The sequence below is a fragment of the Antechinus flavipes genome, chromosome 3 (assembly GCF_016432865.1).
Source record: "Antechinus flavipes isolate AdamAnt ecotype Samford, QLD, Australia chromosome 3, AdamAnt_v2, whole genome shotgun sequence".
NCBI classification, from domain to species: domain Eukaryota; kingdom Metazoa; phylum Chordata; class Mammalia; order Dasyuromorphia; family Dasyuridae; genus Antechinus; species Antechinus flavipes.
This window is the reverse complement of record NC_067400.1, coordinates 630,396,222-630,423,992: the sequence shown is the minus strand read 5'-3', so window position 1 is coordinate 630,423,992 and position 27,771 is coordinate 630,396,222. Positions and strand designations below refer to the sequence as shown.

Genomic DNA, 27,771 nt, shown 5'->3' with positions numbered 1-27,771 from the left:
TTCTTTAAAACATCAATTAAATTTTTAAAAATAACTATCAAATTATAGGTCACATTTGTAACTATATTTCTTAACCAAGGAAATCATTATGTATTCAAAAAACAAAAACAAATCCCAGGGGCTCCTATAACAGCTCTGGGCTTCCTGTTAAAAAGCTCTTCAGAACCCAGTCCCAGCTGCCCTCCAGGATGCTTACCCAGGGTGGCCCTTCCCCAGCACTGGGCAGCCCAACTGGCCTTTGGGTTGATTGTTCCCAGGGTTAGAAAGCCTCCCTGCCTTAGAATCCCTGAGTGTCCTTGAGAAGCCCTAAAGAAGCTCTGACTTCTCAGCTGAGCTCTAAGCTTTAGCAGGAAGCCCAGCAGATACAGATGTACACAAAGGGGTGTGTGTGTGTGTTTACACATCTGTGCAGGCAGGGCTGCTGGTTTGTGCTCATTTGTGCACACGCCTTTTGGGGTCATTTCCGCCCCAAACTTTCCCTTTCCTCTCCAGCTCAGGGGCCAAGAACAAGGTGATTCCCCCTGTGCTCCAGCATCTGGATGATGGGTGTCAGTCTGTGCCCTAAGGCCCCACTCTGCAGCCCAGGACCCTCCTGGACCCTGCAGCCCCTCCCTGCCCACCCGTCCCCGCAGCTGGAAAAGTTCCAGGAGGGTGGGGCCGCCCTTAATGATGTTAAAACAAAAAGCCAGAGCATCCTGAAGGATCCTGATCTTTGGTGTGACCTCCCCCACCCCTGAAGCCTCCCTGCTCAGGCCTCCCCTGGCCTCCTTCCTAATCTCCTGCCTTCCTTGTGCCTCAGGACCCCTCCCCTTCCCATGAGGACCCGGATGTTGAGGGAAGAAGAGGGAAAGGGGGGGCCCAGGTGGTTAATCAGGTACTAGCCCAACCCCTAGGCTTGGAGGGAGTGTAATGCTGGTGAAACTGAGCAAGATAGAGATTAGAGAGTATTTAATAATTTATTACATGGGAGAGATTTACTGGGACCAAATGTTTGGTCTCAGCACCCCTCCCCTAGGAGGACATAATGGGATTCTGGGGAGGCTCCTGATATTCTAATGACGTCTAAAATGGAGAAAGACCTTTATCCCATCAAACATTAAGAGGGTCTGGTTCTAACCTGAGAGAGTAACTGAATAGGACAATTAGGGAAACTGGGTCAGGACATTAAAAGAGAACTGTGGCACAACAGGAGGTGAGGTCTGTACAAGTGGGTGGAGAAAGCGTGTAATGGGGCCTGGGCTCATGTGCCCCCGGCATTTGTGGGTTCTCCGGTTCTTCTCGGTCCCCATCCATCCCTGGATTAAAACTGGAAGAATAATATTAGTTTCAGTCTCCAGGAAATGCTCTGCAATCGCCCATCCCAGTCAGGGGCTCCCGGCCTAGGAGAAGGCCTCAGCCGGGCGCTCTCAGGGCCCGCTTTCCTTTCCCGCCGAGGAGCTTGGGCACGGGCGGGCCCTGCCCCGGCGCTGGGCGGAGGCACAAGGACGTCCCTGCTACAGATCCCACCGGTGCCACCACCCGCCGGACGCGCCAAGGCCGGGATTTGCCGGACGGGCTTTGAAAGAAGCATTTGCGGGAGATTCGCAGTTAGCCAGAAACCACCCCCCCCTCCCCGGAGCTCCTGGCTCCCCCAAGCGGGAGGGGCCGATACAGCCTCTTAGCCCCGGATCTTCCGCGCTGAGCAAAGGACTTTGCTCTAAAAGCGCCGGCGCGGACGGGAAAAGTAAAAACACACGTGGGGGTTTTACCCCCTTCTCAACGGGGCTGAAGGAGGCGCCTAAAGGGGGGCCAGAGACCCGTGTTTCAGGGGAGCAGCTTGGAGGGAGGCTCACTCCCCCCCACTGACGGAGGGATGAGCGGCTGTCCCGGGGGAAATGTCCAAAGGAACAGAAACGGCATCAAACCCGCGGCGGGGCCTGAGAGGGCTGAGCATGGGCGGGGTCTCTCCCTGTGCCCCCTCACCGAAGGGGGGGATGGGGGAAGGGCGCAGGTCCCGTGGCCCCTCCCGGGAGAAGGGGGGGCCGAGCCCTCATTTGGAATTATGCAAATGATCGAACACAGAACTTCTACGTCCACTTTCCCATCGGGAATTTCCGATCACTTCCGGGTCTCTTTCCTATACGGAACAACACAATCCATCCCCCGCTCATCCCCAAAGGCTTGGGAACCTCCAGGAAAGAAACAGGGACGGAGCCAGGAATAAACGGAATCGGGAAAAAGTCTTCGCGGCCTCAAAGAACGCCGCCTGGTGACGTCACTCCCGCCTCCGCCCCCGGGCTGCTGAGCCCCAGGGCATGCCGGGAGTCCCCTGGGGCGCAGGCGCTGCTTCCCGGCTCCCAGGTTTATTTCGGTTCTTCGTTCTGGGCTGGGAGGGGAGGGAGGAGGGCGTCTCTCGGAGGCGCGGGCCGGGACTTCTGCTTCCATTCTTGAGGCTCCTCCCCTTCCGCGGCCGTTCCGGGCCGGGCTGGTGGCGGAGTCTGCAGCTCGGGGTGCGCTTGTTCAGGCTCCGAGTGCGGGGTGCGCGTGGGGGGGGGGTGCAAAAGTGCGGTAGCTGCGCGTGGGCGTGTAACTGAGCTGCGTGTGCGCGTGGGAGGGGGGTACCTGGGGCCTTAGCCCTGAGTTAATTCACCTGCATGGGCTGAGAGGGGGGCGGGGCGTGCTTGTGCATCCCTGTGGCTTGGGGGGAGGGGGCGGGCACTGCTGAGTGTTCCTTGCGGAACCCAACTGACCCCTCCCCCACTGAGCCCCCAGTTTTGCGGGGTCTCCTCAGCAGCCGCCAGTGGCCGTTTGCACACTTGGGGGAGGGGGGAGGGTCTGTAGCTTTACACCGTTTGCCTCAGTTTCCTCCAGTGCAAAAAGCGGCGAGAGCAGCCCCTCCCCTCCGGGAGATCCCTCTATGAGGCACTGAGGGCCGGGCCTGGGGTACGGGGAGCACTCTCTACCTGCAGCTTAGTGTGAACGTTGTCCCGTCCTTTGCCTTTGCCTGGAAGGCCGGGGGTGGAGGAGGTTTCCTGGCAGGAGGGGGACTGGGCTCCCATCCTGCCCCTCGCCTTGACCAATGACCCTCCTGGTGGTCTTGGGACATCTGTCATTTCTGGGACTTGGGCAGGTGGGGGTCCCTGTTACAGATGGAGAAACTGAGGCAGGGACCAAGGGCTTGGCCGGGTCACACGGGCCTTCCAGGGACTGGGTGAAGGCCCCGTGGGGCTCAGGCTCCTTAGTGGGGGCGGGGTAGCGGGAGGGTCTCCCTGCCCCCACAGGCGAGATCTCTCTGCCTCCTCTGAGCTGAGATGTCTCCTCCTCCTCCTGGGGAGCAGCCGCCCCCCACCTCCCCGCCCTCAGAGCTCTCTCTCTCTCATTGTGGGCAGGTCAGCACCAGCCCGGGAAGGGAAGCCTCAGACCCCGGCCTCCCTCCCTGGGGCCCCTCTCCCTCCCCCGCCCGGCCGGCAGAGCGCCCAAGCCCGGAACCAGAGACATGGCCCCCGGCAGCCGGAGCCCCTCGTCCCAGGTGAGTGCGGCCCCTGCCCAGGGGGAGCCCAAGGGAGCCCAGGGAGCTTCCTCCTGTCAGAGGGAGGGGCCCCGGCAGGGCCGGCAGCAGGGCAGGAATCTCCCCCTGGCGCTGCCCATTTCCTGCCTCTCAGGCGGCTCCCAGGGCTCTGAGTCCCTCTGCTTTGCCAGGTCCCAGATCAAGTCAATAAATGTTTAGAAATTGGCTCCTCTGGGTCAAGCTCTGTGGGAACCCCTGAGGATGCAGAGGAAGGTAAAGAAAAAATACCAGATCTGCCCTCAAGGAGCCCCCGGGGAGAAAACAGCTCCTGAGCTGTGTCCACACCTGCGCTGGACAGTGTAGATGGGAGCTACTCTCCGAGGGAAGGGTCAGCAGTTTGGGGGCAGGAAAAGCTGTTACAGAAAGGGAGAATTTAGCTGAGATGTGAAGGAAGCAGGAGGGGAGGGAGGAGGAGGCCGGTGCAAACAGGAGAGAAGCCAGTGAAAAGGTCCAGGATCAGGGGACAGAGGGTCCTGGTTAAGTATAAGCCAGGAGGCCAAAGTCCCTGGGGCAGAGAGGAAGACTAAGGTGGGAGAAGGCCGGGGCGGGGGTTGTGGTGTCTGCCACGTGCCGGGAGCCACATAAAGATGGTCTCATTGATCCTGTTGTGGGAATTGTCAGGGTCCTTGGTAGGGAAAGTCAGGGAGCTCAGGGTCCAGCCAGAGAGTAAACTGTGGGTTATTTATCCCCTGGAGGGTGTGACAGACTCCATGACTGGGGGGTTACATTTCCTCAGATGTCACAGACACAGTCTCTCCTGCTTGCCTGGGCTTTGGGTGGGATCTGTTGGGCCTCAAGAGCTAATTAGAAAGAAGTTAGGACCCAGGTTTAAAAAAAAAAGGAACATTTGCTTGTTTGTTTTAAATTATTTTCAATTTAATGACATGACCATTTGTATTATTCATGTTTATCAGATTTGGAGTTGTGAATTTTTCTCCATCCCTTTCTCTCCTTTCTTCATAAAATAGTAGACAACTTGATATAGTTATATTCCTAATATCATTTAAAACATTTTCCTATTAATCTGAATTGTAAAAAATGAAACATCAAAAAATTAGAAAAAAGAATAAAGGAACTAAAAGATAAATTCTTCGATCACTTTCAGAGTCCATCAGTTCTTTATTTAGGGTGTGGAAAACCTTTTCCTTCTTGAGTCTTTTGTATTTGCCTTAGATCCTTGTGTTCCTGAGAACAGCAGAGTCCTTCATAGCTGATCACCAAATAGTTGCCGATTCTGTATACAATCTTTTCCTGGCTCTGCTGATTTGAGTTTGTATCAGTTTGGGTTTTTTTCTGAAATCTGCCTCTTCACCATTTCTTATTTTATTATACTATTTCATTATATTCCTACACCACAGCTTGTTCAGTCATTCCCCACTTGATGGGAATTCTCTCAGTTTTCACAATGTTGCCTCCAGGAAAAGGGATGGTATAAATATTTTTACACATGTAGGCCCTTTCCCTCTTTTTGTTATCTCTGTGGAATGATACAGACCTAGAGGTGCTATTGGTAGGTCTAAAGATTTGCACAGTTTGCTTGCCCTTTGTTCATGTTTCCAAGTTGGTCTCCAAAAAGCTTGGATCACTTCTCATTTCCTCTTCACTGCACTAGTGTCCCATTATTCCCACATTTTTTCCAGCATTGATCATATCTTTTCTTATTAGTTAATCTGCTAGATGTGATGTGGTACTTTTGAGTTGTTTTTATTTGCATTTCCCTAATTAAAAGTGATTTAGAGCTTTTCTTTCCTGCATTATTTTTTATTTCATCGCCTAAAAACTGTTCATTTCCTTTGATCATTTCTCACTCGAGAAATGGTTTTTATTCTTACACATTTGACTCAGCTCTATGTATTTGGGAAATGTGGCCTTCATCAGAGATACTTGCAGTGAAGCTCATTGCCCATCTTTCTGCTTTCCTTGAAAAATACATCTTTGCCAAAAGAAAAAAATGTGAATTGAGAGTTACAGTGTAAAGTCTTTGGCACAGCTATTTATGTCAGAGGAAGAAAACACAGGAAGAAAAAAAAACTGCTTGATTACTCAGATACTTTGGCAACATTTGCTAAGTCTTTTGTGCCTTCTTAGACAGTAACAGGACTGGAAGTGAGTGCTCTGAGTTTCATGAAAGTGATTGGGGGACGAGAGATACTGAAGGGGACATCTAGTATATTGATAAAAGAATAGCAGCATAGCATCAAATGAAGTCAGTGATGCTTTTTCTAAAATTCACTTACTACTAGATGTGTAAAAGTCTGGGTTATAAGATTTGAGGGACATGATTGTACTTCCCAGAGTTAAGGAAGGAAAGAGACTGGCATTGGGTGGCAAAGAATAATGAGCAGGAAGCAGTCCCAGAATAAGGATTGGGCAGATTCTAAGGTCTCCTCAGTCAGGATAGCCTGACCTCTGGATGAGCTCTGGGGGCTGAGTGAAGTAGGAATCAGGGCAAGAATGTGGCATCAGAGGTCATAGCATTGGCTTTTTAGGAGACAAATGGTGTCCCAGTTAATTATCTTTCACAGAACATATTCCATTAACAAGCTCACCTTATGAGAAGAGATAAAGCTTCATCACTTGTCTTGGAAGAGTCTCATACCAGCTACTTGAGGCCAGATTCCCTTTAAAATTCTTTTCCTGCTTCCATCTAGTTTAGATTTCATTTTAGAATGATAGGAAATTGCTAGATAATTTCTTTGTTCTCTCCTCAGTGATCACTGCTAATGGTTTCTTCCCCAGAATACATAGTATTTATGTCTCACAAACTCTTCATAGAATTTTTTTAAATATATAATCACTTAATACCTTCCTTGTGAGGAGGGATGTCACATCATCTTCTCTCTTTCATCTCTACAGGTACTATAGAGTTCATGTATTATCCCTAAATCCATTGGGAGAAGCATGTTATAGTAATACATTTTTCCAACTTTTATTATCCAACATGAATCTCATTTCACATGAAAAATGCTTTTCTCAATATTCCACTGGGCTCTTGATGCCTGGTTCCAAGTGTAGGCTCTGACACTCCTAAAGATTATATGAATTTTAGAGAAATCCCATCTCTGCTTCAGTTTCCTCTTTTAAGTTGTTAAGGGTTGAACTGGATGAATTCTGGAGGTTCTTCCAACTCTAAAGCAAGTGACTTTTGATCATTTAGGAGTTGGTGACAATCAAGGACATTATGGTGGACTTCACTGAGGAGGAGTGGGGGCTCTTGGATCCTTCTCAGAAAGCGCTGTACAGGGAGGTCATGCTGGAGAGTGTCCAGAACCTGCTGTCCCTGGGTAAGGACCGTTTTCTCTCTTTTGTTGATGTTCATCATCAGTTCAGAATGAGCACAGACAGCACAGAAGTGATCCACATTGTGTTGTATCCCAGAAACTGGATTGAGTGTTCAATCCTCTGAGGGCACCAAGTCTCCATCCATTTTAGTTACCTGCTCCTTTATGAGTTACATAATTTACCCTCAGTCTGATAGCTGACCTTACTGTCACATTTGTGAGGTAAATTCCCTGAAAACCTGTTAAAAAGAATGGAAGAAGGTTCTAATAAGATGGCACGATAGGACAGGGAATACTTAGCTCCCTAAGCAACTCCCCTAAAATAAAAAATAAATGCCTCAAAATTCATTTTGAGCAGCAAAAGTGAAGAAAACTCCAGAAGTTGTCCAGACCTGAACAGGATCATAGGAAAGACCCTCCCTAAGTAGAGATTTGGCCCAATTGAAGGATTAGGCACTCTAGGCAGACTTTGCTAAGTTAGCCAGGAGAAAGCCCTGGGGGCATCTGTATTGGCCTGGAATAGAAGCCCCCAAAGCTTTCATCTCTGGCAAAGTGAGGGGCAGGATCAGATAACTGAAGAAGAACAAAAGGCCCTGTTCTAGAGAAAACTTCTCAGTTGAAGGTCACATGTCTCAAATACTCAAAGGGACAGGAACAGGTAGTTTCTGATGAAGAAATTAAAACTATTTATAGCCTTATGAGAAATATTCTAACTTATTATTGATTAGGGAAAAAACACCATTTTGATATCAGATTGAGTTCTCTAATATATGTCAAATACTATTTGTTACTTAACCCTGAGCAATCACTTCATTTGCAGATGCCCTAGCCGTACTCAGTATTTTACATTGCCAGTCTCTCCTGATTTGCAGGGCATCAGAGAACCTCTGGCCACTGACCTTTGCGGTGTCAATAATTCTACTCAGCTGCTCCCTCTGAGGCCTTCACACGTCTCTGGCTACAATTTCTTGAATCGTAGTTTAATAACCAATAGCGCGCTTAAGAACAGCCATGTACAAACAAAAGTCTTTATTATACTTGCTCACATAATGTCCTGACCTGTTAACTCCCAAAGGGTCCGGAATTTAAAAATTCCCCAAAGGCACATGCTCGGCATTAGGCCAAATTACATTCCAAACCGAGTTTTACACATAAAAAGAACTGAACCTCTTCTCCGTGGCAGGGAAGTCAATAAATTCCTTAAGACAATAATATCCAAAGTAAACCAACAGAATGCTAAGGAGAATTTCTCCAGCTGATGTCCATGTGGCTTCTTCATTTCCCTCCTTAGCTTTAGCCACTGGACTGAACTTTCTCTTCTGATTGTTGTAACCTAACTTTCTCTCATTTCTCTATCTCACCCTGCAATTCAACCTGTAATTCTATGAACTCTTTTTTAACTGTTTGTCCTTCTACCTCCAACTCAACTTTTAACTGTTAGATTTTATGCTTTATACTCTCAATCATGTCTTTTAGCTGTAGATTGTTCCCTTGCTGAGCTATATAGCCAAGAGAGGTAAGGAGCCTGATAGTGAACACGTGGGTCTCTCACAGACCAGGTATTCATCTGGGAGTTAACAGGTCAGCAGGGCATGTGAGCAAGTATATAATTTCTATTTTAGAAATCATAGCCAGAGACCTAGGAAGGCCTCAGAGGAGACAGCCGAGTAGAATTAGTTGACACTGCAAAGATCAGTGGCCAGAGGTTCTCTGACACCCTGGGAATTAGGAGAGACTGGCAATGTAAAATAGCACGTAACTGTAGAGCATTCGCAAATGAAGTGACAGCTCAGGGTTAAGTAATAAACGGTATTTTACAAATATATTGTTGCTGAAATGAGGAACTGATCCACTCAATCTGGAGAACAATCTGGACTTATGATGAAAGAGGTATAAAATTGTTTGACTCCAAAATACCACTAGAAGGTCTGTTTGCCAAGATAATTAGGGAAAAAAGAAGCAAATTTATAGGTTTTAAAAGATTGCTAGGACCTCTCTTTTTGAGTGACAAAGAGCTAGAGACTTTGGGGATGCCATCAATTCATGAATGACTAAAGAGGAATGGAATAAGACCTAACATCAATGGGTAATAGCTTCAGCAGTCATTGATGATGGTGTATTGAGAACTTTATGAAACAGTTCAGCCATGTCTTCCATTTTACAACCTTATTGCTAATGAATGTACCTCCATCAGCATTGGGCAGCTTAGATAGCTCTTTGGGCCATAAATTCTCTTCAGAGCATTTTAAAAGCTTCAAATTAGTACACTCAGTATAAAAATGAACTTTATCTGCCTTTATGTACTGGGCCAAAAATCCAACATGTCAGTAACCTTTGCTTAAACTTTTGAGAGAGTTTAAACACTGCCTTCCTAGAGGTGGATGATCTAAAGTTCTTGTAAATCTTGTAGAGTTGTCATTTTTCATTTAATGCCTTCTGAATTTCCCCATCATTTTCATCAAACCAATTGGATGTTTACTTTTTTCCCAGATGAGTAAATATGGTACTATCCAACAAATCTCTGAAAGCGGTCTACTCCTTATCTGCTCTACAACTTTCAATTGTGTATTGGCTCAGTTTTCACTCTAAATTAGCAAATACTATTCCAGCACAAAGAAGACTCTGATCTACTGTCATTATTATTTGGTAGCCATCTTGGCCTTGGGCCCCTGGCTTTGCTGAATGTGTATTCTTCTTTGGGAGAGGATAAGTCTGTGATTGGTGCAATACGTTGAGATGCACATCTCACATATTATCTTTTTTTTTTTTTTTTTTCCCCTGAGGCATTTGGGGTTAAGTGATGTGCCCAGAATCACATAGTTGGGAAGTGTTAAGTGTCAGAGGTCAGATTTGAACTCAGGTTTTCCTTATTTCTAGGCTGATACTCTATACACTTCACCACCTATCTGCCACCAGTCTGTCTGTTAAAAATGATTTGGGGTATTAAAAGCCATTGTTTGAACTGAGGACACCTATGAAGTTTTGTATATTTAGTTTGGTGACAAGCTGCAGTGACTCTTATATAGCAATGCTATTTGTGTTTATTTATGTGTGTATGTCCTTTTGTGTATTTATGTTTGTCTTTTTCAGATGTAGAAACTGGATTCCCAGTAAATGAGATGAGTATGTGGAAGAGAAATGTGGAAGAACACGAGCTGCAAAGATTCATGGATGATGGTCCCTGTGACTTCAATTTTAAGGAATTGCATGATTTTATTCTCAAAATAGATAGATATGCAAAGAGTGACTCTGAATTGGACGAAATTGGAAAGAGATTCAGATGGACTTCTATCCTAAATCACTGTAAGAAAATGACCTCAGGAAGTGATTATCTTCAAGGTAGTGAATGCAAGAAGTGCTTCACTGAAGAGGTAGAGCTGTTGGTTCCAGGTAATCAATGGGATATAGCTGTGAAGTGCAGTTCAGACCTCATTGGCCCTCAGAAAAGTGATACTGATGAAATGCTTTCCATAAGTAATAATGATGAGAAGGCTGTCAGTCAGAACTCTAATCTCATTATTCATCAGCAAATGCATATTGGAAAAGAACCTGATGAACACAATGTATGTGAAGCAACCTCATCCTATCTCTCATCTCTTCCTTACAATCCTGGAATGAAAAGACCTGGATATGATCAGTATGGGGAAACCTTTGGTTGGAATCCAGCTCTTGCTAGCCTGCAGAAGGCTCATCCTGAAGAGGTGTCTCATGAATGTACTGAATGTGGGAGAACTTTCTATTACAGATCAGTCCTGATTGACCATCACAGAATTCACCCTCAAGAGAACCCTTATTTATGTCTTCAGTGTGGAAATCCTTCCGTATGCAATCAAGGTGGAGAAAATTGTACAGAAAACTCCAATCTATCAAAACATAAGAAAACCCACATTGGAAAGAAGGCTCATGAATGTAATCAATGTGGAAAGACTTTTAGATCGAGCTCCCATCTTGCTAGACATGAGGGAATCCACAATGGAGAAAAACCTTTTAAATGTAGTCAGTGTGGAAAGGCTTTCAGATATAGCTCCCACCTTGCTACACATCAGAGAATCCACACTGGAGAGAGACCATATAAATGTAATTATTGTGGAAAGTCTTTCACACGAAGCTCCAGTCTACCTAAACATCAGAAAATCCACACTGGAGAAAAACCTTTTAAATGTAACCATTGTGGAAAGACTTTCACACAGCGTGCCCATCTTGCTTTACATCAGAGAAAGCACACGGGAGAGAAACCTTTTAAATGTAGTCAGTGTGGAAAGGCTTTCAGTTGCAGCTCAAGACTTGCTAGGCATCAGAGAATCCACACAGAAGAGAAACCTTTCAAATGTATTCAGTGTGGAAAGGCTTTCAGACAGAGTTCCAATCTTGCTTTACATCAGAGAGTCCACACTGAAGAGAAACCTTTTAAATGTATTCAGTGTGGAAAAGCTTTCAAATTCTCCTGCAATCTTGTTACACATCAAAGAATCCACACTGGAGAAAAACCTTTCAAATGTAATCAGTGTGGAAAGGCTTTCAGACAGAGTTCCAGTTTTGCTTTACATCAAAGAGTCCACACTGAAGAGAAACCTTTTAAATGTATTCAGTGTGGAAAAGCTTTCAAATTCTCCTCCAATCTTTTTACACATCAAAGAATCCACACTGGAGAAAAGTCTTTTAAATGTAATCATTGTGGAAAGGCTTTCACATTCAAGGGAGGTCTTAACAAACATCAGAAAATCCACACTGGAGAGAAACCTTTTCAATGTAATCAATGTGGAAAGGCTTTCAAATTCTCCTCTAACCTTTTTACACATCAAAGAATCCACACTGGAGAAAAGTCTTTTAAATGTAATCATTGTGGAAAGGCTTTCACTTTCAAGGGAGGTCTTAACAAACATCAGAAAATCCACACTGGAGAGAAACCTTATCAATGTAATCAATGTGGAAAGGCTTTCATAAAGAGAGCCAATCTTACTTTGCACCAAGGAGTCCACACAGGAGAAAAGGCTTATAAATGTATTCAATGTGGACAGGCGTTTACAAACCGGTCTCTCCTTGTTACACATCAGAGAATTCACATTGGCAAGAAACCTTTTGAATGTAATCAATGTGGAAAGGCTTTCATAAAGAGAGCCAGTCTTGCTTTGCACCAGACAATCCACACAGGAGAAAAGCCCTATAAATGTAATCAATGTGGAAAGGCTTTCACACGCAAGGGAGGTCTTAGCAGACATCAGAAAATCCACACTGGAGAGAAACCTTTTGAATGTAATCAATGTGGAAAGGCTTTCATATATAATTACAGGCTTACAGAACATCAGAGAATCCATACAGGAGAAAAGACTTATAAAAGTAATTGATGTGGAAAGGCTTTCATTTGCAAGAGATACCTCGGCAGACATCAGAAAATATACCCTGGAGATAAACATTTTAAATGTAATCAATATGGAAAGGCTTTTACAAACAAGTCCCTCCTGGCTACACTTCAGAGAATCCACATGGGAGAGACACATTTTGAATGTGCAAAGGCTCTTATACTCACTGCCTGTCTTGCTAGATACCATAGAACTCACAGTGGGAAGAAAGCTTTTGCCTGAAGTGAAACCAAACTTGATGGAACATTAAAGAACCCACATTGGAGAGAAACGTTTTGAATTAGTCAGTGAGGAAAGGATTTCCTGCAGAGGTCCTTTCCAGCTGCACATCAGAGAAGCCACACTGCAGAGAAATCTTATTAATGAAATTAATGTGCATAAGGCATTCAACTACAAATCTAAGATTGATAAACATCAGAGAATCCCCACTAAGGAGAAGCATAATAAAGGTGAGAGGATTCCACAGAGTTCCCATCTGGCTGCATATGAAACAATCCACACTGGAGAGAAAACTTATAAATGTATTCAATGAAGAAAGGCTTTCAGACAAATAGTCCTGCTCAACATCACAGTAGCCACACTGGAGAGAAATGTTTTGAATGTAATCAATGTGAAATGATTTCATTCTGAGCTGGAATCTTTCTAAATATTAGACAATCCACAGTGGAGCCAAACCTCATGAGTGTGGTGAATATAACACAGCTTTGAGTTATCATTCGGAGCTTATTTAAGAGAAGAGGGTCCCCACTTGAGGGAGACTTTATGCACATGACAACATGGTAATTGATATCTTCCAGCACCAATCATCTCTTATTTCCCACCTCAGAGTTCATGTAAGACAAAATCTGATCTTTGTCATGGATAAGGAAAGACACACAAATGGAATTTTTCTCTTTTGGCAAGATCACATTGAGCAGCAGATTCCTGGGCATTCAATGTGGAAAGGCTTTCAACCACAGATCATCCCTTACTTTCTCTCTGAGAATTCATTGAAAAGTCTTAGATATAGGTTCATGTGGCTGTGCTTTTCCCTGGAGGAGGAGGATCAGCAGACAACCTTACTGCTAGTGGAAGGAAGATGGATAAAGGTCGTGGTTGTAGGAAGGGCTTCTCCTCCAGGTGATACTTGACTATCCTCAGGAGAAATACTTCTGGAGGTGAAACTTGGGGATCTCATTTGCAAGGGAAAGCCTCCTGCTGCTGCACAGCCTTTATTAGACTTCCACCAGAAAGAAATATGCATGAAATAGTCCAAATTTCCATCCTGTTGTGAAGGAGGAATCACATAAAACAGCCTATAGGAGAAACTGAGGCAGAGTTCTAAGCCCAAACCCTTTATTAAAGGAGTCTGGTTCTCTCCCAACCAAGTAGACCTCAGACCTGACTCTCCCATCTGTGGTTCTCCTTTCAGGCCTCTGTTACAGGAATACAAGTATCCTATCAATAGAACAGCATTTCATTGGTTACTGTAAAATGCCTTGGCTAAAATATGAATACCCTCAGGGCCAGAGGGTTTCAGAATGGCCAGTGCAGGAAACCTATCCACTGACTAGATGGTCATAAACTGGATGATGTCCCCCCTTGGCTTGGGCCAGGGAAGATGGGGCCTTTCAGTGATCAGAGATGGATGAGCCATTCCTGGGGTTGGGCAAGTGCAGATCGCACATCCCCAAGAACATTTCAGGGAGAACTTGGAGGTTTTCCACCATGACAGGTTGGCCTGAAGGGAAACAGAATGGAGAGTGTTCTTGTCATTTGCAGGATAGTGAATTTAGGGAAATCGGCCTTTTGTCTGTTATGGAAATAGTTTCTATTATACAAGCCTGAAGCCTGCCCAAAGCCTCTAATAGAAGGCCCATTCCTACATAATTCCTACAACGGTGAGTTGCTCATCGTTGTCCTTACTATCAAATGACTATTAAATATTACTAAATGAAAAATCAGGAACAATCCTTGTCTACCATAAAATTATAATGCACTGATTAATACTGATGCAGGGTTGAGGGGGGTCCCCAGTAAGTCATCTGTCTCACTGTGCATAAAACTCCGTACATGTAATGGTTTTTGTCTGAAATCGTAATGTTCGTCAGGGCTCCTCAATCGTTTATGATGGTCACAGACTATGATTCCTTTAGCCATTCCCCAATTACTTGGTGTTTGCTTTGTTTTCTGTGGTTTCTGCCACAAAATATCCATGTAAAAATGCTTTGCTAATCAGACATGAAATTCTGTAATCTGTAAATCACTCGGTGGCGCCCTGGATTAAATGTTGCGTTTGAATCCCCAAGGGCCGAGTTCCAGTTCCTTCTCTGGCCCTTTCAGGCTGTATATTGTATGTAGGTCTGTCATGTAACCTGATCCTGCCCGAGTTTCCCCATCTGTAGAATGGGGAGAACAAGGGCATCTGCTTCCCGGGGTGGAGATGAGGATTACATTGGACAGTAATTATGAAACACTTTGCAAACATGAAATCACTATGGAAATCCTGGCTGTTTTTATGTTTTATCTTTCCTTGGGTCCCTGGTCTCAGAGTAAAGTCAGTTGCTAGAACATGGGGACATTTGAGTCTAATTGATAATTCGAAGAGAGCCATTACTTGAATGAACAGGGAACTGGATCAGGCAATACTTGCAGCCCCATCCTGGCTCTGATGCTTCATACTCTGTAACTCTGGGCAAGGAACAAGTCTGTCTCCCTCACCTCCTCTCTGAAATGGGGAGGGGGGCCTCAGGGGCTTCCCGGTGCCCTTTCCCCTCTAAGTTAGTGCTCCCATCCACAGCAGAGCCCTGTGCCCTTTACCCCCACACTCTCCCTATATTCTGGGACTGAGATCCCAGAACCAGATCTACAGTTATGGCAGAACACTGAGGAAGAAAGGTCTTGGGCAACAGAGGGAATTGGGCATGAGAAGGACCAAGGAAGATGGGAGGAGTGACTCGAGGTCACTTATTCCAAAGCCCTCCCTGAGGTGGTCAGTACTTACTAAGAACTACTCAGGGTTGGAAACTGCTAGGGAACCTAGCCACAAGAAAGCTAGGAACAGAACAAGAGTCTGCATTAATTTTGAGACCCTTCATCGTGTACCTTGCACACAATGCCCCATGCACAGGCAACAAGTCCGTGCAAACTTGCCCCTTGTGGTCTTTGGCTGCTTGGGTCTGAGTCAGCTCACTCGGGAACGGATGTTGAGGGCCCGGGTGTGAGTTCTGCCTCACTGGCTAGAGGTCCGGGGCACACCCTGGAGAGACGCCAGCGCAGGCATCGAGCAGGCACCAGACCGAGATCGCTCCCACCGGCTCAGGAGTCGGGGTCCTGGATACACAAGCTAAACACATACTTGTTGGGGCACGTTGGCAAGGGAGCCGAGAGCGGTATAAGAACAGGACAGCAGAGGGAGAGAGAGTCAGGAGAGACAAGATGATGTAACTAAGCAATAAAACTTCTTTAACTGAATAAGGGGTGTCAGACTGCTCTGTCGTATCCAGAGACGTCCGTCTTCCAAAGGCCGTAGAGGTGACGACAATTGTGGGTAAGTGTTCAGACACCCCCTGGCGTCAGCAGGCTGACGCCCCCAACAGGAAACAGCAAAAAGCAGCCTGGCAGAGAACAGAAATGGCCCCTGTGGGGATGGAGCGCTCGGGGGCCCAGCTTAACTCCTGAGGAACAGGGGACTGAGAACGAAACTGTCCCCCCAAAGGCAGGAGAGGGACCCTTGTGAGAGCGGACTGACAGTCCCTCAGGAGGCAGCAGCAGAGCTTTCCCATGCCAGGCTTTCCTTCTCCAAGGTGCCCTTCCGGAACCTCAGAGAGCCCAGAGCCCTTTCTCCAGGCTTGCCCTTGCCTTTCCCTCCGTGGAGGTGCCTTCCACTTCTCCCTGCAGGGTTTTAACTTGGCCCTTCCAGGCTCCCCATGGGTGAGGATGTTGCTCTCCAACTGCTGACCCTGGCTCCCGAATGGGCAGAGTCGGCACGTAAAGGAGGCAGTGCCCCTGGGCATCTCTGCTTCCATTGTGGGCACCCTAGACATCAGGATGTCATGGTGGATGAGGGCTGGGAAGAAGTCTCAGTGGGGGATTAGGCTGAGAGCCGGGGAGGAGTTCTGACCCCGAAATACTCCAGTGAACAGGGAATAATCACCAACCGAAGGGGCATGGAGATCTGGGGCCATGCTTTCTATGTTGTATTCCATGAGACCACCAAAGAGCCCCCTGTGCTGCTCACAGAAGCCCCCTGGCCCAAAGGAAAGAAAGGATGACACAGATCATGTTTGAGACCTTCAGCCCCCTGCCTCGTTCACTGCCATCCCGCCTGGCTGCCTCCCTGCCTCTGGCCGTACCCCTGGGGTTGTGATCGACTCTGGGGATGATGGGACCCACCCGGTGACAGCCTTGCAGGAGCCAAACTCTTCCTGGCTCTGGCTGGCTGTGATATGACAAACTTTGGCATTGAGTACTTATATATATGTGTGTGTGTATGTGTGTGTAAAACCTTAATTAATAAAAAATAATCATTCCAGATACTGTATAATGCATGTGACAGAGGGTTTCTTGCCTCTAGGCAGCATGTCCTGCTTGATAAAAAGCAGCTAGTTAACATCAGTCCAGATGTGGGAGAGGAGGATGGGGTGGAGGAGGTGCAGGTATTGTTATACATGGAAATGATGTGATCTTTTCTTTTAAAAAAAAATCCCTTTGTGTCTTCTGCCCTTCTTTGTGTAATTGTCCAAGCCTGAATTGTCTCCTCCCTTCAACATGGATGAAGAGGAAAACTTTAGAGACTTCCTTGGAATATTATGGGATTGGTGACAGTACTTGAGGGCCTGTAGGAGAGTTCCCTGTTCCCACATTTAAGACCAGTTCAAATAACCGAGTGTGCATTAAGGAGACTTCAAGAAAATGAATTTCAGACACCTGCTTTCTGCAGTGATTTAGTCTGTTTAGATTGTCATTTCTCAGGGGTTTTTGGAACCACTTGGTGACTCCCATTTGGCAATCCTTCACCCTTTCCCTGTAGGAGGCTGGTTTAGGGGAAAACATAACTCATGGAGCATTAATCGTGGTTTTCAAATATCTTGTTACTCTTAGTGGTCCTCGTCATAAAATACTAAATTTCCTTTAGTCAAATAACCACGGTCCAGTCCATTTCAATGTGAGTTTTCTCAAGCACAGTGACAGTCTTTAGATCACAACTCTTTCTGAGGGGATCCTGAATCCTTTTCCTAACCCAATAGCATTTGAGGTAGAAAATACTTCACCAACCTCTGAGCTTTCTCCTCTCCTGGGAGCTCTCCAGGAAAGTACCTGGAAAGACTTGAGGAACTACATGGGATTTGAAAGGAAATAAAACAAAAAATCTCAGCTATGGGGAATTGATCCACACAAGCCTTAAGTTCAGTCCTCCCCATTGCACCCCGACTCAGGAAATCCGCGGGGCTCCCAGAACAGCTCTGGGCTTCCTGTTGAAAAGCTCTTTAGAACCGGGTCCCCGCTGCCCTCCCGGATGCTTACCCAGGGTGGCCCTTCCCCAGCACTGGGCAGCCCAACTGGCCTTTGGGTTGATTGTTCCCAGGGTTAGAAAACCTCCCTGCCTTAGAATCCCTGAGTGTCCTTGAGAAGCCCTAAAGAAGGCCTGAATCCAGCTGAGCTCTAAGCTTTAGCAGGAAGCCCAGCAGATACAGACGTACATAAAGGGGTGTGTGTGTGTGTGTGAGTGTGTGTCTGTCTCTGTGTGTGTGTCTGTGTGTGTGTCTGTGTGTGTGTGTCTGTCTGTATGTGTGTCTGTCTGTGTCTGTGTGTGTGTCTGTATGTGTGTCTGTGTGTGTGTCTCTGTGTGTGTCTGTGTGTGTGTGTCTGTGTCTCTGTGTGTGTCTCTGTGTGTGTCTGTGTGTGTGTGTCTGTGTCTCTGTGTGTGTGTGTGTGTGTGTGTCTGTGTCTCTGTGTGTATGTGTCTGTGTGTGTGTCTCTGTGTGTGTCTGTGTGTGTGTGTCTGTGTCTGTGTGTGTGTCTGTCTGTGTCTGTGTGTGTGTCTGTATGTGTGTCTGTCTGTGTCTGTGTGTGTGTCTGTATGTGTGTCTGTGTGTGTGTCTCTGTGTGTGTCTGTGTGTGTGTGTCTGTGTCTCTGTGTGTATGTGTCTGTGTGTGTGTGTCTCTGTGTGTGTCTGTGTGTGTGTGTCTGTGTCTCTGTGTGTATGTGTCTGTGTGTGTGTGTCTCTGTGTGTGTCTGTGTGTGTGTGTCTGTGTCTCTGTGTGTATGTGTCTGTGTGTGTGTCTCTGTGTGTGTCTGTGTGTGTGTGTCTGTGTCTCTGTGTGTGTGTGTGTCTGTCTGTGTGTGTCTCTGTGTGTGTCTCTGAGTGTCTGTGTGTCTGTGTGTGTTCACACACCTGTGCCTGCAGGGCTGCTGGTTTGGGCGCATTTGTGCACACGCCTTTTGGGGCTGTGTGGGAAAAAGGTGAAGAACTTACAGTTTAAGCCCGTACTGATCAGGGACCGTTAGCTAAAGCCTTAAAGGCCTCAGTTTGGGAACCGCGGGAGTTTAGGTAAGGCCTGGACTACATTCTGTTGTTCCAAGGCCACTGCTTTGGACGTCCCTGCTTTGGGCATCTGAAAAAAGCTACAGATCCCACCGGCTCCACCACCCGCCGGACGCGCCAAGGCCGGGATTTGCCGGACGGGCTTTGAAAGAAGCATTTGCGGGAGATTCGCAGTTAGCCAGAAACCTCCCCCCCCCCTCCCCGGAGCTCCTGGCTCCCCCAAGCGGGAGGGGCCGATACAGCCTCTTAGCCCCGGATCTTCCGCGCTGAGGAAAGGACTTTGCTCTAAAAGCGCCGGCGCGGACGTGAAAAGTAAAAACACACGTGGGGGTTTTACCCCCTTCTCCACGGGGCTGAAGGAGGCGCCTAAAGGGGGGCCAGAGACCCGCGTTTCAGGGGGGCAGCTTGGAGGGAGGCTCACTCCCCCCCACGGACGGAGGAATGAGCGGCTGCCCCGGGGGAAATGTCCAAAGGAACAGAAACGGCATCAAACCCGCGGCGGGGCCTGAGAGGGCTGAGCATGGGCGGGTTCTCTCCCTCTGCCCCCTCACCGAAGGGGGGATGGGGGAAGGGCGCAGGAGAAGGGGGGACCGAGCCCTCATTTGTTTTTTTTTGTTTTTTTTTCTTTGTTTTTTTTTAAATTTTTATTTAATAATTACTTTATATTGACACTCGTTTCTGTTCCAATTTTTTTTCCCTCCCTCCCTCCACCCCCTCCCCTAGATGGCAAGCAGTCCTTTATATGTTGGATATGTTGCAGTATATCCTAGATACAATATATGTTTGCAGAACCGAACAGTTCTCTTGTTGCACAGGGAGAATTGGATTCAGAAGGTATAATTAACCCGGGAAGAAAAACAAAAATGCAGATAGTTCACATTCGTTTCCCAGTGTTCTTTCTTTGGGTGTAGCTGCTTCTGTCCGTCATTTATCAATTGAAACTCAGGTCTCTTTGTCAAAGAAATCTCCTTCCATCAAAATATGTCCTCGTACAATATCGTTGTCGAAGTGTATAATGATCTCCTGGTTCTCTCATTTCACTCAGCATCAGTTCCTGTAAGCCTCTCCAGGCCTCTCTGTATTCATTCTGCTGGTCATTCCTTACAGAGCAATAATATTCCATAACATTCATATACCACAATTTACTCAAACATTCTCCAATTGATGGGCATCCATTCATTTTCCAGTTTCTAGCCACTACAAACAGGCGAGCCCTCATTTGTAATTATGAAATGATGGAACACAGAACTTCCACGTGCACTTTCCCATCGGGAATTTCCGATCACATCCGGGTCTCTTTCTTGTACGGAACCCCACGTTCCATTTCCCCAGCTCCTCCCCAAAGGCTTGGGAACCTCCAGGAAAGAAGGGGGCACAAAGCCAAGAATAAAAGGAAGTGGGAGTCTTCACTGCGCCAAAGAAGGGCTCCTGGTGACGTCACTCCCATCTCCGCCCCCGGGTTGCTGAGACCCAGGGCATGCCGGGAGTCCCCTGGGGCGCAGGCGCTGCTTCCCGGCTCCCAGGTTTATTTCGGTTCTTCTTTCTGGGCTGGGAGGGGAGGGAGGAGGGCGTCTCTCGGAGGCGCGGGCCGGGACTTCTGCTTCCATTCTTGAGGCTCCTCCCCTTCCGCGGCCGTTCCGGGCCGGGCTGGTGGCGGAGTCTGCAGCTCGGGGTGCGCTTGTTCAGGCTCCGAGTGCGGGTGCGCGTGGGGGGGGGTGCAAAAGTGCGGTAGCTGCGCGTGGGCGTGTAACTGAGCTGCGTGTGCGCGTGGGGGGGGGGGGTTACCTGGGGCCTTAGAGAGGGGGGCGGGGCGTGCTTGTGCATCCCTGTGGCTTGGGGGGAGGGGGCGGGCACTGCTGAGTGTTCCTTGCGGAACCCAACTGACCCCTCCCCCACTGAGCCCCCAGTTTTGCGGGGTCTCCTCAGCAGCCGCCAGTGGCCGTTTGCACACTTGGGGGAGGGGGGAGGGTCTGTAGCTTTACACCGTTTGCCTCAGTTTCCTCCAGTGCAAAAAGCGGTGAGAGCAGCCCCCCCCCTCCGGGAGATCCCTCTATGAGGCACTGAGGGCCGGGCCTGGGGGACGGGGAGCGCTCTCTACCTGCAGCTCTTAGTGTGAACGTTGTCCCGTCCTTTGCCTTTGCCTGGAAGGCCGGGGGTGGAGGAGGTTTCCTGGCAGGAGGGGGACTGGGCTCCCATCCTGCCCCTCGCCTTGACCGATGACCCTCCTGGTGGTCTTGGGACATCTGTCATTTCTGGGACTTGGGCAGGTGGGGGTCCCTGTTACAGATGGAGAAACTGAGGCAGGGACCAAGGGCTTGGCCAGGTCACACGGGCCTTCCAGGGACTGGGTGAAGGCCCCGTGGGGCTCAGGCTCCTTAGTGGGGGCGGGGTAGCGGGAGGGTCTCCCTGCCCCCACAGGCGAGATCTCTCTGCCTCCTCTGAGCTGAGATGTCTCCTCCTCCTCCCGGGGAGCAGCCGCCCCCCACCTCCCTGCCCTCAGAGCTCTCTCTCTCTCATTGTGGGCAGGTCCGCACCAGCCCGGGAAGGGAAGCCTCAGACCCCGGCCTCCCTCCCTGGGGCCCCTCTCCCTCCCCCGCCCGGCCGGCAGAGCGCCCGAGCCCGGAACCAGAGACATGGCCCCCGGCAGCCGGAGCCCCTCGTCCCAGGTGAGTGCGGCCCCTGCCCGGGGGGAGCCCAGGGAGCTTCCTCCTGTCAGAGGGAGGGGCCCCGGCAGGGCCGGCAGCGGGGCAGGAATCTCCCCCCTGGCGCTGCCCATTTCCTGCCCCCCCCCCCCCCCCCCCCCCCCCCCCGGCGGCTCCCAGGGCTCTGAGTCCCTCTGCTTTGCCAGGTCCCAGATCAAGTCAATAAATGTTTAGAAATTGGCTTCTGTGGGTCAAGCTCCGGGCGAACCCCTGAGGATGCAGAGGAAGGTAAAGAAAAAAAACCAGACCTGCCCTCAAGGAGCCCCCGGGGAGAAAACACCTCCTGAGCTGTGTCCACACCTGCGCTGGGCAGTGTAGATGGGAGCTACTCTCCGAGGGAAGGGTCAGCAGTTTGGGGATCAGGAAAAGCTGTTACAGAAAGGGAGAATTTAGCTGAGATGGGAAGGAATCAGGAGGGGAGGGAGGAGGCCATTGAAAAGCCCCAAGGACAGGGGACAGAAGCTTGGAGCTTGTGGTGCCTGCCATGTGCCAGGGGCCACATAAAGATGGTGTCATTGATTCTTTTTTTTTTTTTTAAATGTACTTAAGTTTTAGCAAAGCTTATTTATTTATTATTTTTCAAAACAAAAATAGCTTTTTATTTTGTGAAATACGGGCAAACATAGTTTTCAACATTCACCTTTTTTCTTTCTTTTTTTTTTTTTTTTTGATTGTTTTGCCCTCCTTTGATCTCATTGATCCTGTTGGGGAAATTGTCAGGGTCCTTGGTAGGGATAGTCAAGGAGCTCAGCGTCCAGCCAGAGAGTAAACTGTGGTTTATTTATCCACTGGAGGGTGTGACAGACTCCATGACTGGGGGGGTTACATTTCCTCAGATGTCACAGACACAGTCTCTCCTCCTTGCCTGATCTGAGCTTTGGGTGGGATTTATGGTGGGTCTCCTAGCCAGTTATAAAAAAGTTAGGACCCAGATACAAAAAGGAACATTTGCTTGTTTGTTTTAAATTATTTCCAATCTAATGACATGACCATTTGTATTATTCATGTTTATCAGGTTGGGAGTTGTAAATTTTTCTCCATCCCTTTCTCTCCTTTCTTTATAAAATAGTAGACAACTTAATATAGTTATATCCCTGCTATCATTTAAAACATATTTCCCTGTTAATCTGAATTGTAAAAAATGAAACAGATCAAAAAGTTAGAAAAAAAGAATAAAGTAACTAAAAGATCTATTCTTCAATCACCTTCAGAGTCCATCAGTTCTTTATTTAGGAAAAAGCTTTTCCTTCTTGAGTCTTTTGTACTTGCCTTAGATCCTTGTGCTCCTGAGAAGAGCAGAGTCCTTCATAGTGATGGCCACACTCTCTTGCTGATTCTGTATACAATCTTTTCCTGGCTCTGTTGATTTGAGTTTGCATCAGTTTGTTTTTGTTTTTTTTTTCCCCAGAAATCTGCCTATTCACCATTTCTTATTTTATAATACTATTTCATTATATTCATACACCACAACTTGAATTCCCTCAATTTCCACAATGTTGCCTCCAGGAAAAGGGATGGTATAAATATTTTTACACATGTAAGCCCTTTCCCTCTTTTTGTAATCTCTGTGGAATAATACAGACCTACAGGTGCTATTGGTAGATCTAAAGATTTGCACAGTTTGGTTGCCCTTTGTTCATAATTCTGAGTTGGTCTCCAGAAAGCTTAGATCACTTCACAATTCCTCTTCAGTGCACAAGTGTCCCAGCATTCCCACATTGCATTGAGCATATTTTTTCTTATTAGTTCATCTGATAGATGTGAGTTGGTACTTCTGAGTTGCTTTTACTTGCATTTCCCTAATCAAAAGTGATTTAGAGCATTTCTTTCCTACATTATTTTTGATCTCATCATCTAAAAACTGTTCATTGAGAAATGCTTTTTATTCTTACACTTTTCACTCAGCTCTATGTATTTGAAAATGTGGCCTTCATCAGAGATACATGCAGAAAAACTCATTTCCCATCATTTTGCTTTCCTTGAAAAGTACATCTTCACCAAAAGAAGAAAATGAATTGAGAGTTCATGTGTGAAGTCTTTGGCACAGATATTTATGTCAGAGCAAGAGAACCCAGGAACAAAGAAACAAATGCTCGATTACTCAGGTAGTTTGGCAACATTTGCTAAGTCCTTTGTGCCTTCTTAGACAGTAACAGGACTGGAAGTGAGTGCTCTGAGTTTGCTGAAGGTGATTGGGACATGAGAGACATTGAAGGGGACATCTAGTACATTGATAAAAAGAATAGCAGCATAGCATCAAATGAAGTCAGTGATGCTTTTTCCAAAATTCGCTTACTACTAGATGTGTAAACATCTGGGTCATAGAACTTGAGGGACATGATTGTACTTCCCAGAGTTAAGGAAGGAAAGAGACTGGCATTGGATGGCAAAGAATAATGAGCAGGAAGCAGTCCCAGAATAAGGATTGGGCAGATTCTAAGGTCTCCTCAGTCAGGATAGCCTGACCTCTGGATGGGCTCTGGGGGGCTGAGTGAAGTAGGAAGTAGCACAAGAATGGGCATCAGAGGTCATAGCATTGGCTTTTTAGGAGACAGATGGTGTCCCAGTTAATTATCTCTCACAGAACATATTCCATTAACAAGCTCACCTTATGAGAAGAGATAAAGCTTCATCACTTGTCTGGGAAGAGTCTCATACCGGCTACTTGAGGCCAGATTCCCTTTAAAATTCTTTTCCTGCTTCCATCTAGTTTAGATTTCATTTTAGAATCATAGGAAATTGCCAGATAATTTCTTTGTTCTCTCCTCAGTGATCACTGTTAATGGTGTCTTCCCCAAAATACATAGTATTTATGTTTTCCCAAACTCTTCATAGAATTTTTTAAATATATAATCACTTAAGACCCTTCTTGTGAGGAGGGATGTCACATCATCTTCTCTCTTTCATCTCTACAGGTTCTAAAGAATTTGTTTATTATCCCTAAATCCATTGGGAGAAGCATTTTATAGTAATACATTTTTCCAGCCTTTATTACCAACATGAATCTCATTTCAAATGGAAAATGCTTTTCTCCATATTCCACTGGGCTCTTAATACTTGGTTCCAAGTGTAGGCTCTGACACTTCTAAAGCTTATATGTTTTAGGCAATCCCATCTCTGCTTTAGTTTCCTCTTCTAAGTTGATGAAGGTTGAACTGGATGAATTCTGGAGGATCTTTCAGCTCTAAATCAAGTGACTTTTGATGATTTAGGAGTTGGTGACATTCAAGGATATTATGGTGGACTTCACTGAAGAGGAATGGGGCCTCTTGGACCCTTCTCAGAAGGAGCTGTACAGGGAGGTCACGCTGGAGAGCGTCCAGAACCTGCTGTCCCTGGGTAAGGACTGTTTTCTCTGTTTTGTTGGTGTTCATCATCAGTTCAAAATGAGCACAAACAGCACAGAAGTGATCCACACTCTGTTGTATTTCAGAAATTGGACTGAGCACTCAGTCATCTGAAGGCACCAAATGTGCATCCTGGCCTTGGCTGCAACTTTATGAGTTACATAATTTGTCAGGCAGGTGACCTTCCTTGAAAACAAAACCCAAGTATGTGATTTCCTGGGAATAGATTTCCTGGTTTTTCCCCCAAAACCTGATATCTTTTCTCTGCCAAGAGTGTAAGGAGGGAACATTGATCTTTGTCTTTCTCAATATATTGTAACGGAACATCTCCAAGATTAGTGGCTCTAAAGTCCTGCAAATCGCTCTCCAGTGGATCTCCCAAGAGCGTGGGGGGATTCTTAAACCCCTGGGGGAGTCTGGTCCAGGTTAATCGCTGAGAGTTCTGAGTAGTGGAATCCTCCCAACTAAAGGCAAAAATAGGTTGGCTAATGGGTGCCACGGGGATTGAGAAGAACACATATTTAAGATCCATTACTGTAGACCAGGTCAGAGCAGGGTTCAGGGAGGACAAAAGAGTATAAGGATTAGACATAGTCGGGTGTATGGTCTCAACCCCCTTATTCCCCTCCCTAAGGTCCTGAACAGGACGGAAATCTCCCGATCCAGGTTTCCTGACTGGCAAGAGCGGAGTATTCCATGCACTTTGGCAAGGGCAAAATATTCCTTCTTGTAAGAGTCCATCAATGTGAAGCTTAATCCCCAACAAAAATTGCTGAAGCATAAAATATTGTTTTACCCATACTGGAACAGCAGTCGCCTTGAGTTGGACTATCATATGGGGGTAGTGAGCAGCATGCCCAAATGGGAAGTCTTTAGCCCAGACCCTGGGAACCAGGGATTTAAAAGTAGGCAAAAATATACTCATGGCTGCTTGAAATTGAGATGCCGGACCAAGGAGCCTGGATTCCTCCGAGAGGGGGCAGGAAACAAGCAGTTGTAGGGCAAAGGAAATGTGGGGATTATCCAAGTCCTAGTTGCCTGCAGTTTGTGTAAAAGATCCCTCACAAAGAGGGGGTAAGGATAGTCTGCCATCACGAGAAAAGAATGATTTACCACCCCTCGGCCCAAGTCGATTGTACATGAGGTCATATAAGGGACCTTTTTTATTTTTCCAGGAGATCCCTGTATATAGATAGTGTCCTTTGATAGGGGTCCCAAGGAGATTTGGAGAACAGATTTTCTAGCTCCTGTATCCACTAAGAAATGAATAGGGTGACGCCCCCACATTCAAAGTGACTCTTGGCTCCCGGGGGGTCTGTGAAGTGACGTGGGAGCCCGGGCATCCCTATGTAGTTTGTGCAGCAGCCAGAACTTGTTGCCCTCCCCTCCTTTCTGGGCACATTGATCAGATTCTAGCGACTGGCTCTATTTGGCATCCGTCACGCCCGCTCTTTCTCTACCAACCACCTCTTTTAGTCTCTTCTAGGGCTGCTATAACTGCTTTGGCCATTTTCTTATTTTGTTGGTGCTTGGGTTCCTCCTGATTATTAAAAACCTGTGCAATTTCATTTAACTCTGAGAGATTCTTTCCCTCAAAACCCTCTAGCTTTTGCAATTTCTTCCTAATTGTGGAGCTGATTGAGCCACAAAACAATAATTGCCTTGCAGTTATTCGGATCCTCCGAGTCAATAGGTGTGTAGGTATGATAACCTTTCAACAACCTTTCCAAAAAAACAGCCGGCACCTCATCTTTTCCCTGCTGTACCTCAGTAACTGTTGGAATCTTAGTGTTAACACAACTTGAAACAAGGTGATAACTCAAGGGAGATGTTAGAATGCTAGTGTTAACTCAGTGTAATTGATACAATGCTTGTGTTTACACCTCTACTCATTGGAATTCACAAGTATGGGAGATTCACAAAGTTAACTGTGTAACTTTGTGAATTCATACCTCCCTTGAAGCTCTTAGGGCCAGAGAGCACTCTGGGAAGAAACCCTTAATCCCTCTCTCTCATATCCCACAATTCCTCTCTCCCATATATAAGAAACAGACTCTCGGGGAGAATTCAGCTGAATTACATGGAGAGTGGAGCTGAATTGGAGGCTGAAGAAAGCAGTGGCAGAAGCAAAGGACAAAGCTGCAAAAGCTCTTGAAACCAAGCAAAGAGATAGGCCTCTAAGCTCACCGGGCTATATTGGAGACAATAAAAGATCTGAACTTTTATCACTTGGCTGCATTTGGGGTTATTATTGATCTGAACTGATACTAAGGCTGCCTCCAGAAAACCTCCCCAAGAAACCTGCTCTCCCCCAGAAAGAACTATTATACATTAAAGGAAAAAAATCACCACAAATAAATTTGTAGGCCTCTTCGCAGCGCCCCCTAAGCTTTCCAAAGAGCAACTGGCGGTACCCGTCCAGGGCTGTCAGTGCAGTGGCTGAAGCTAAGAAGGGAAATGAACAAGCCACATGGACATCAGCTGGAGAAATTCTCCTTAGCATTCTGTTGGTTTACCTCGGATATTATTGTCTTAAGGAATTTATTGACTATCCTCCCATGGAGAAGAGGTTCAGTTCTTTTTATGTGTAAAACTCGGTTTGGAATGTAATTTGGCCTAATGCCGAGCATGTGCCTTTGGGGAATTTTTTCATTCCTGACCCTCTTTGGGAGTTAACAGGTCAGGATATTATGTGAGCAAGTATAATAAAGACTTTTGTTTGCACATGGCTGTTCTTAAGCGTGCTATTGGTTATTAAACTACGATTCAAGAAATTGTAGCCAGAGACATCTGAAGACCTCAAAGGAGGCAACTGGGTAGAATTAGTTGACACTACAAAAGTCAGTGGCCAGAAGTTCTCTGACGCCCTGGGAATTAGGAGAGACTGGCAATGTAAAATACCGAGTAAGGTTAGGGCATTTGCAAATGAAGTGACAGCTCAGGGTTAAGTAATAAACGGTATTTTTTAAATATATTGTTGCTGAAATGAGGAACTGATCCACTCAAT

The 27,771-nt window shown here is 46.7% G+C and overlaps 1 protein-coding gene across 5 annotated transcripts; it reads left to right on the top strand.

Annotated features, from left to right (window-relative positions):
- The first annotated feature begins 401 nt into the window (after positions 1–401).
- On the top strand, positions 402–27,488 carry LOC127556751 (zinc finger protein 345-like). 5 transcript variants are annotated; one of them, XM_051990156.1, is made up of 4 exons: positions 402–2,340; positions 3,369–3,508; positions 6,705–6,831; positions 9,919–14,676. In XM_051990156.1, exons 1-4 carry the CDS (start codon positions 2,295–2,297, stop codon positions 12,171–12,173), a joined length of 2,568 nt encoding a protein of 855 aa, XP_051846116.1. In that variant the 5' UTR covers positions 402–2,294; the 3' UTR covers positions 12,174–14,676. The 5 variants fall into 5 exon arrangements, with proteins under 5 accessions (XP_051846116.1, XP_051846120.1, XP_051846121.1 ...); XM_051990160.1 differs by lacking the exon at positions 9,919–14,676 and adding an exon at positions 26,811–27,488 and having other exon boundaries at positions 410–2,340; XM_051990161.1 differs by lacking the exons at positions 6,705–6,831; positions 9,919–14,676 and adding exons at positions 24,630–24,756; positions 26,817–27,488 and having other exon boundaries at positions 1,692–2,340.
- The last annotated feature ends 283 nt before the right edge of the window (positions 27,489–27,771 follow it).

What these genes read in the sequence shown, in the direction of transcription:
- LOC127556751 (XM_051990156.1), top strand. Translation starts at nt 2,295, where the DNA reads ATGCCGGGAGTCCCCTGGGGCGCAGGCGCTGCTTCCCGGCTCCCAG. An exon ending in GCCGGAGCCCCTCGTCCCAG is followed by an intron (nt 3,509 to 6,704) that starts GTGAGTGCGGCC and finishes TTGATCATTTAG; the next exon opens with GAGTTGGTGACAATCAAGGA. An exon ending in CCAGAACCTGCTGTCCCTGG is followed by an intron (nt 6,832 to 9,918) that starts GTAAGGACCGTT and finishes TGTCTTTTTCAG; the next exon opens with ATGTAGAAACTGGATTCCCA.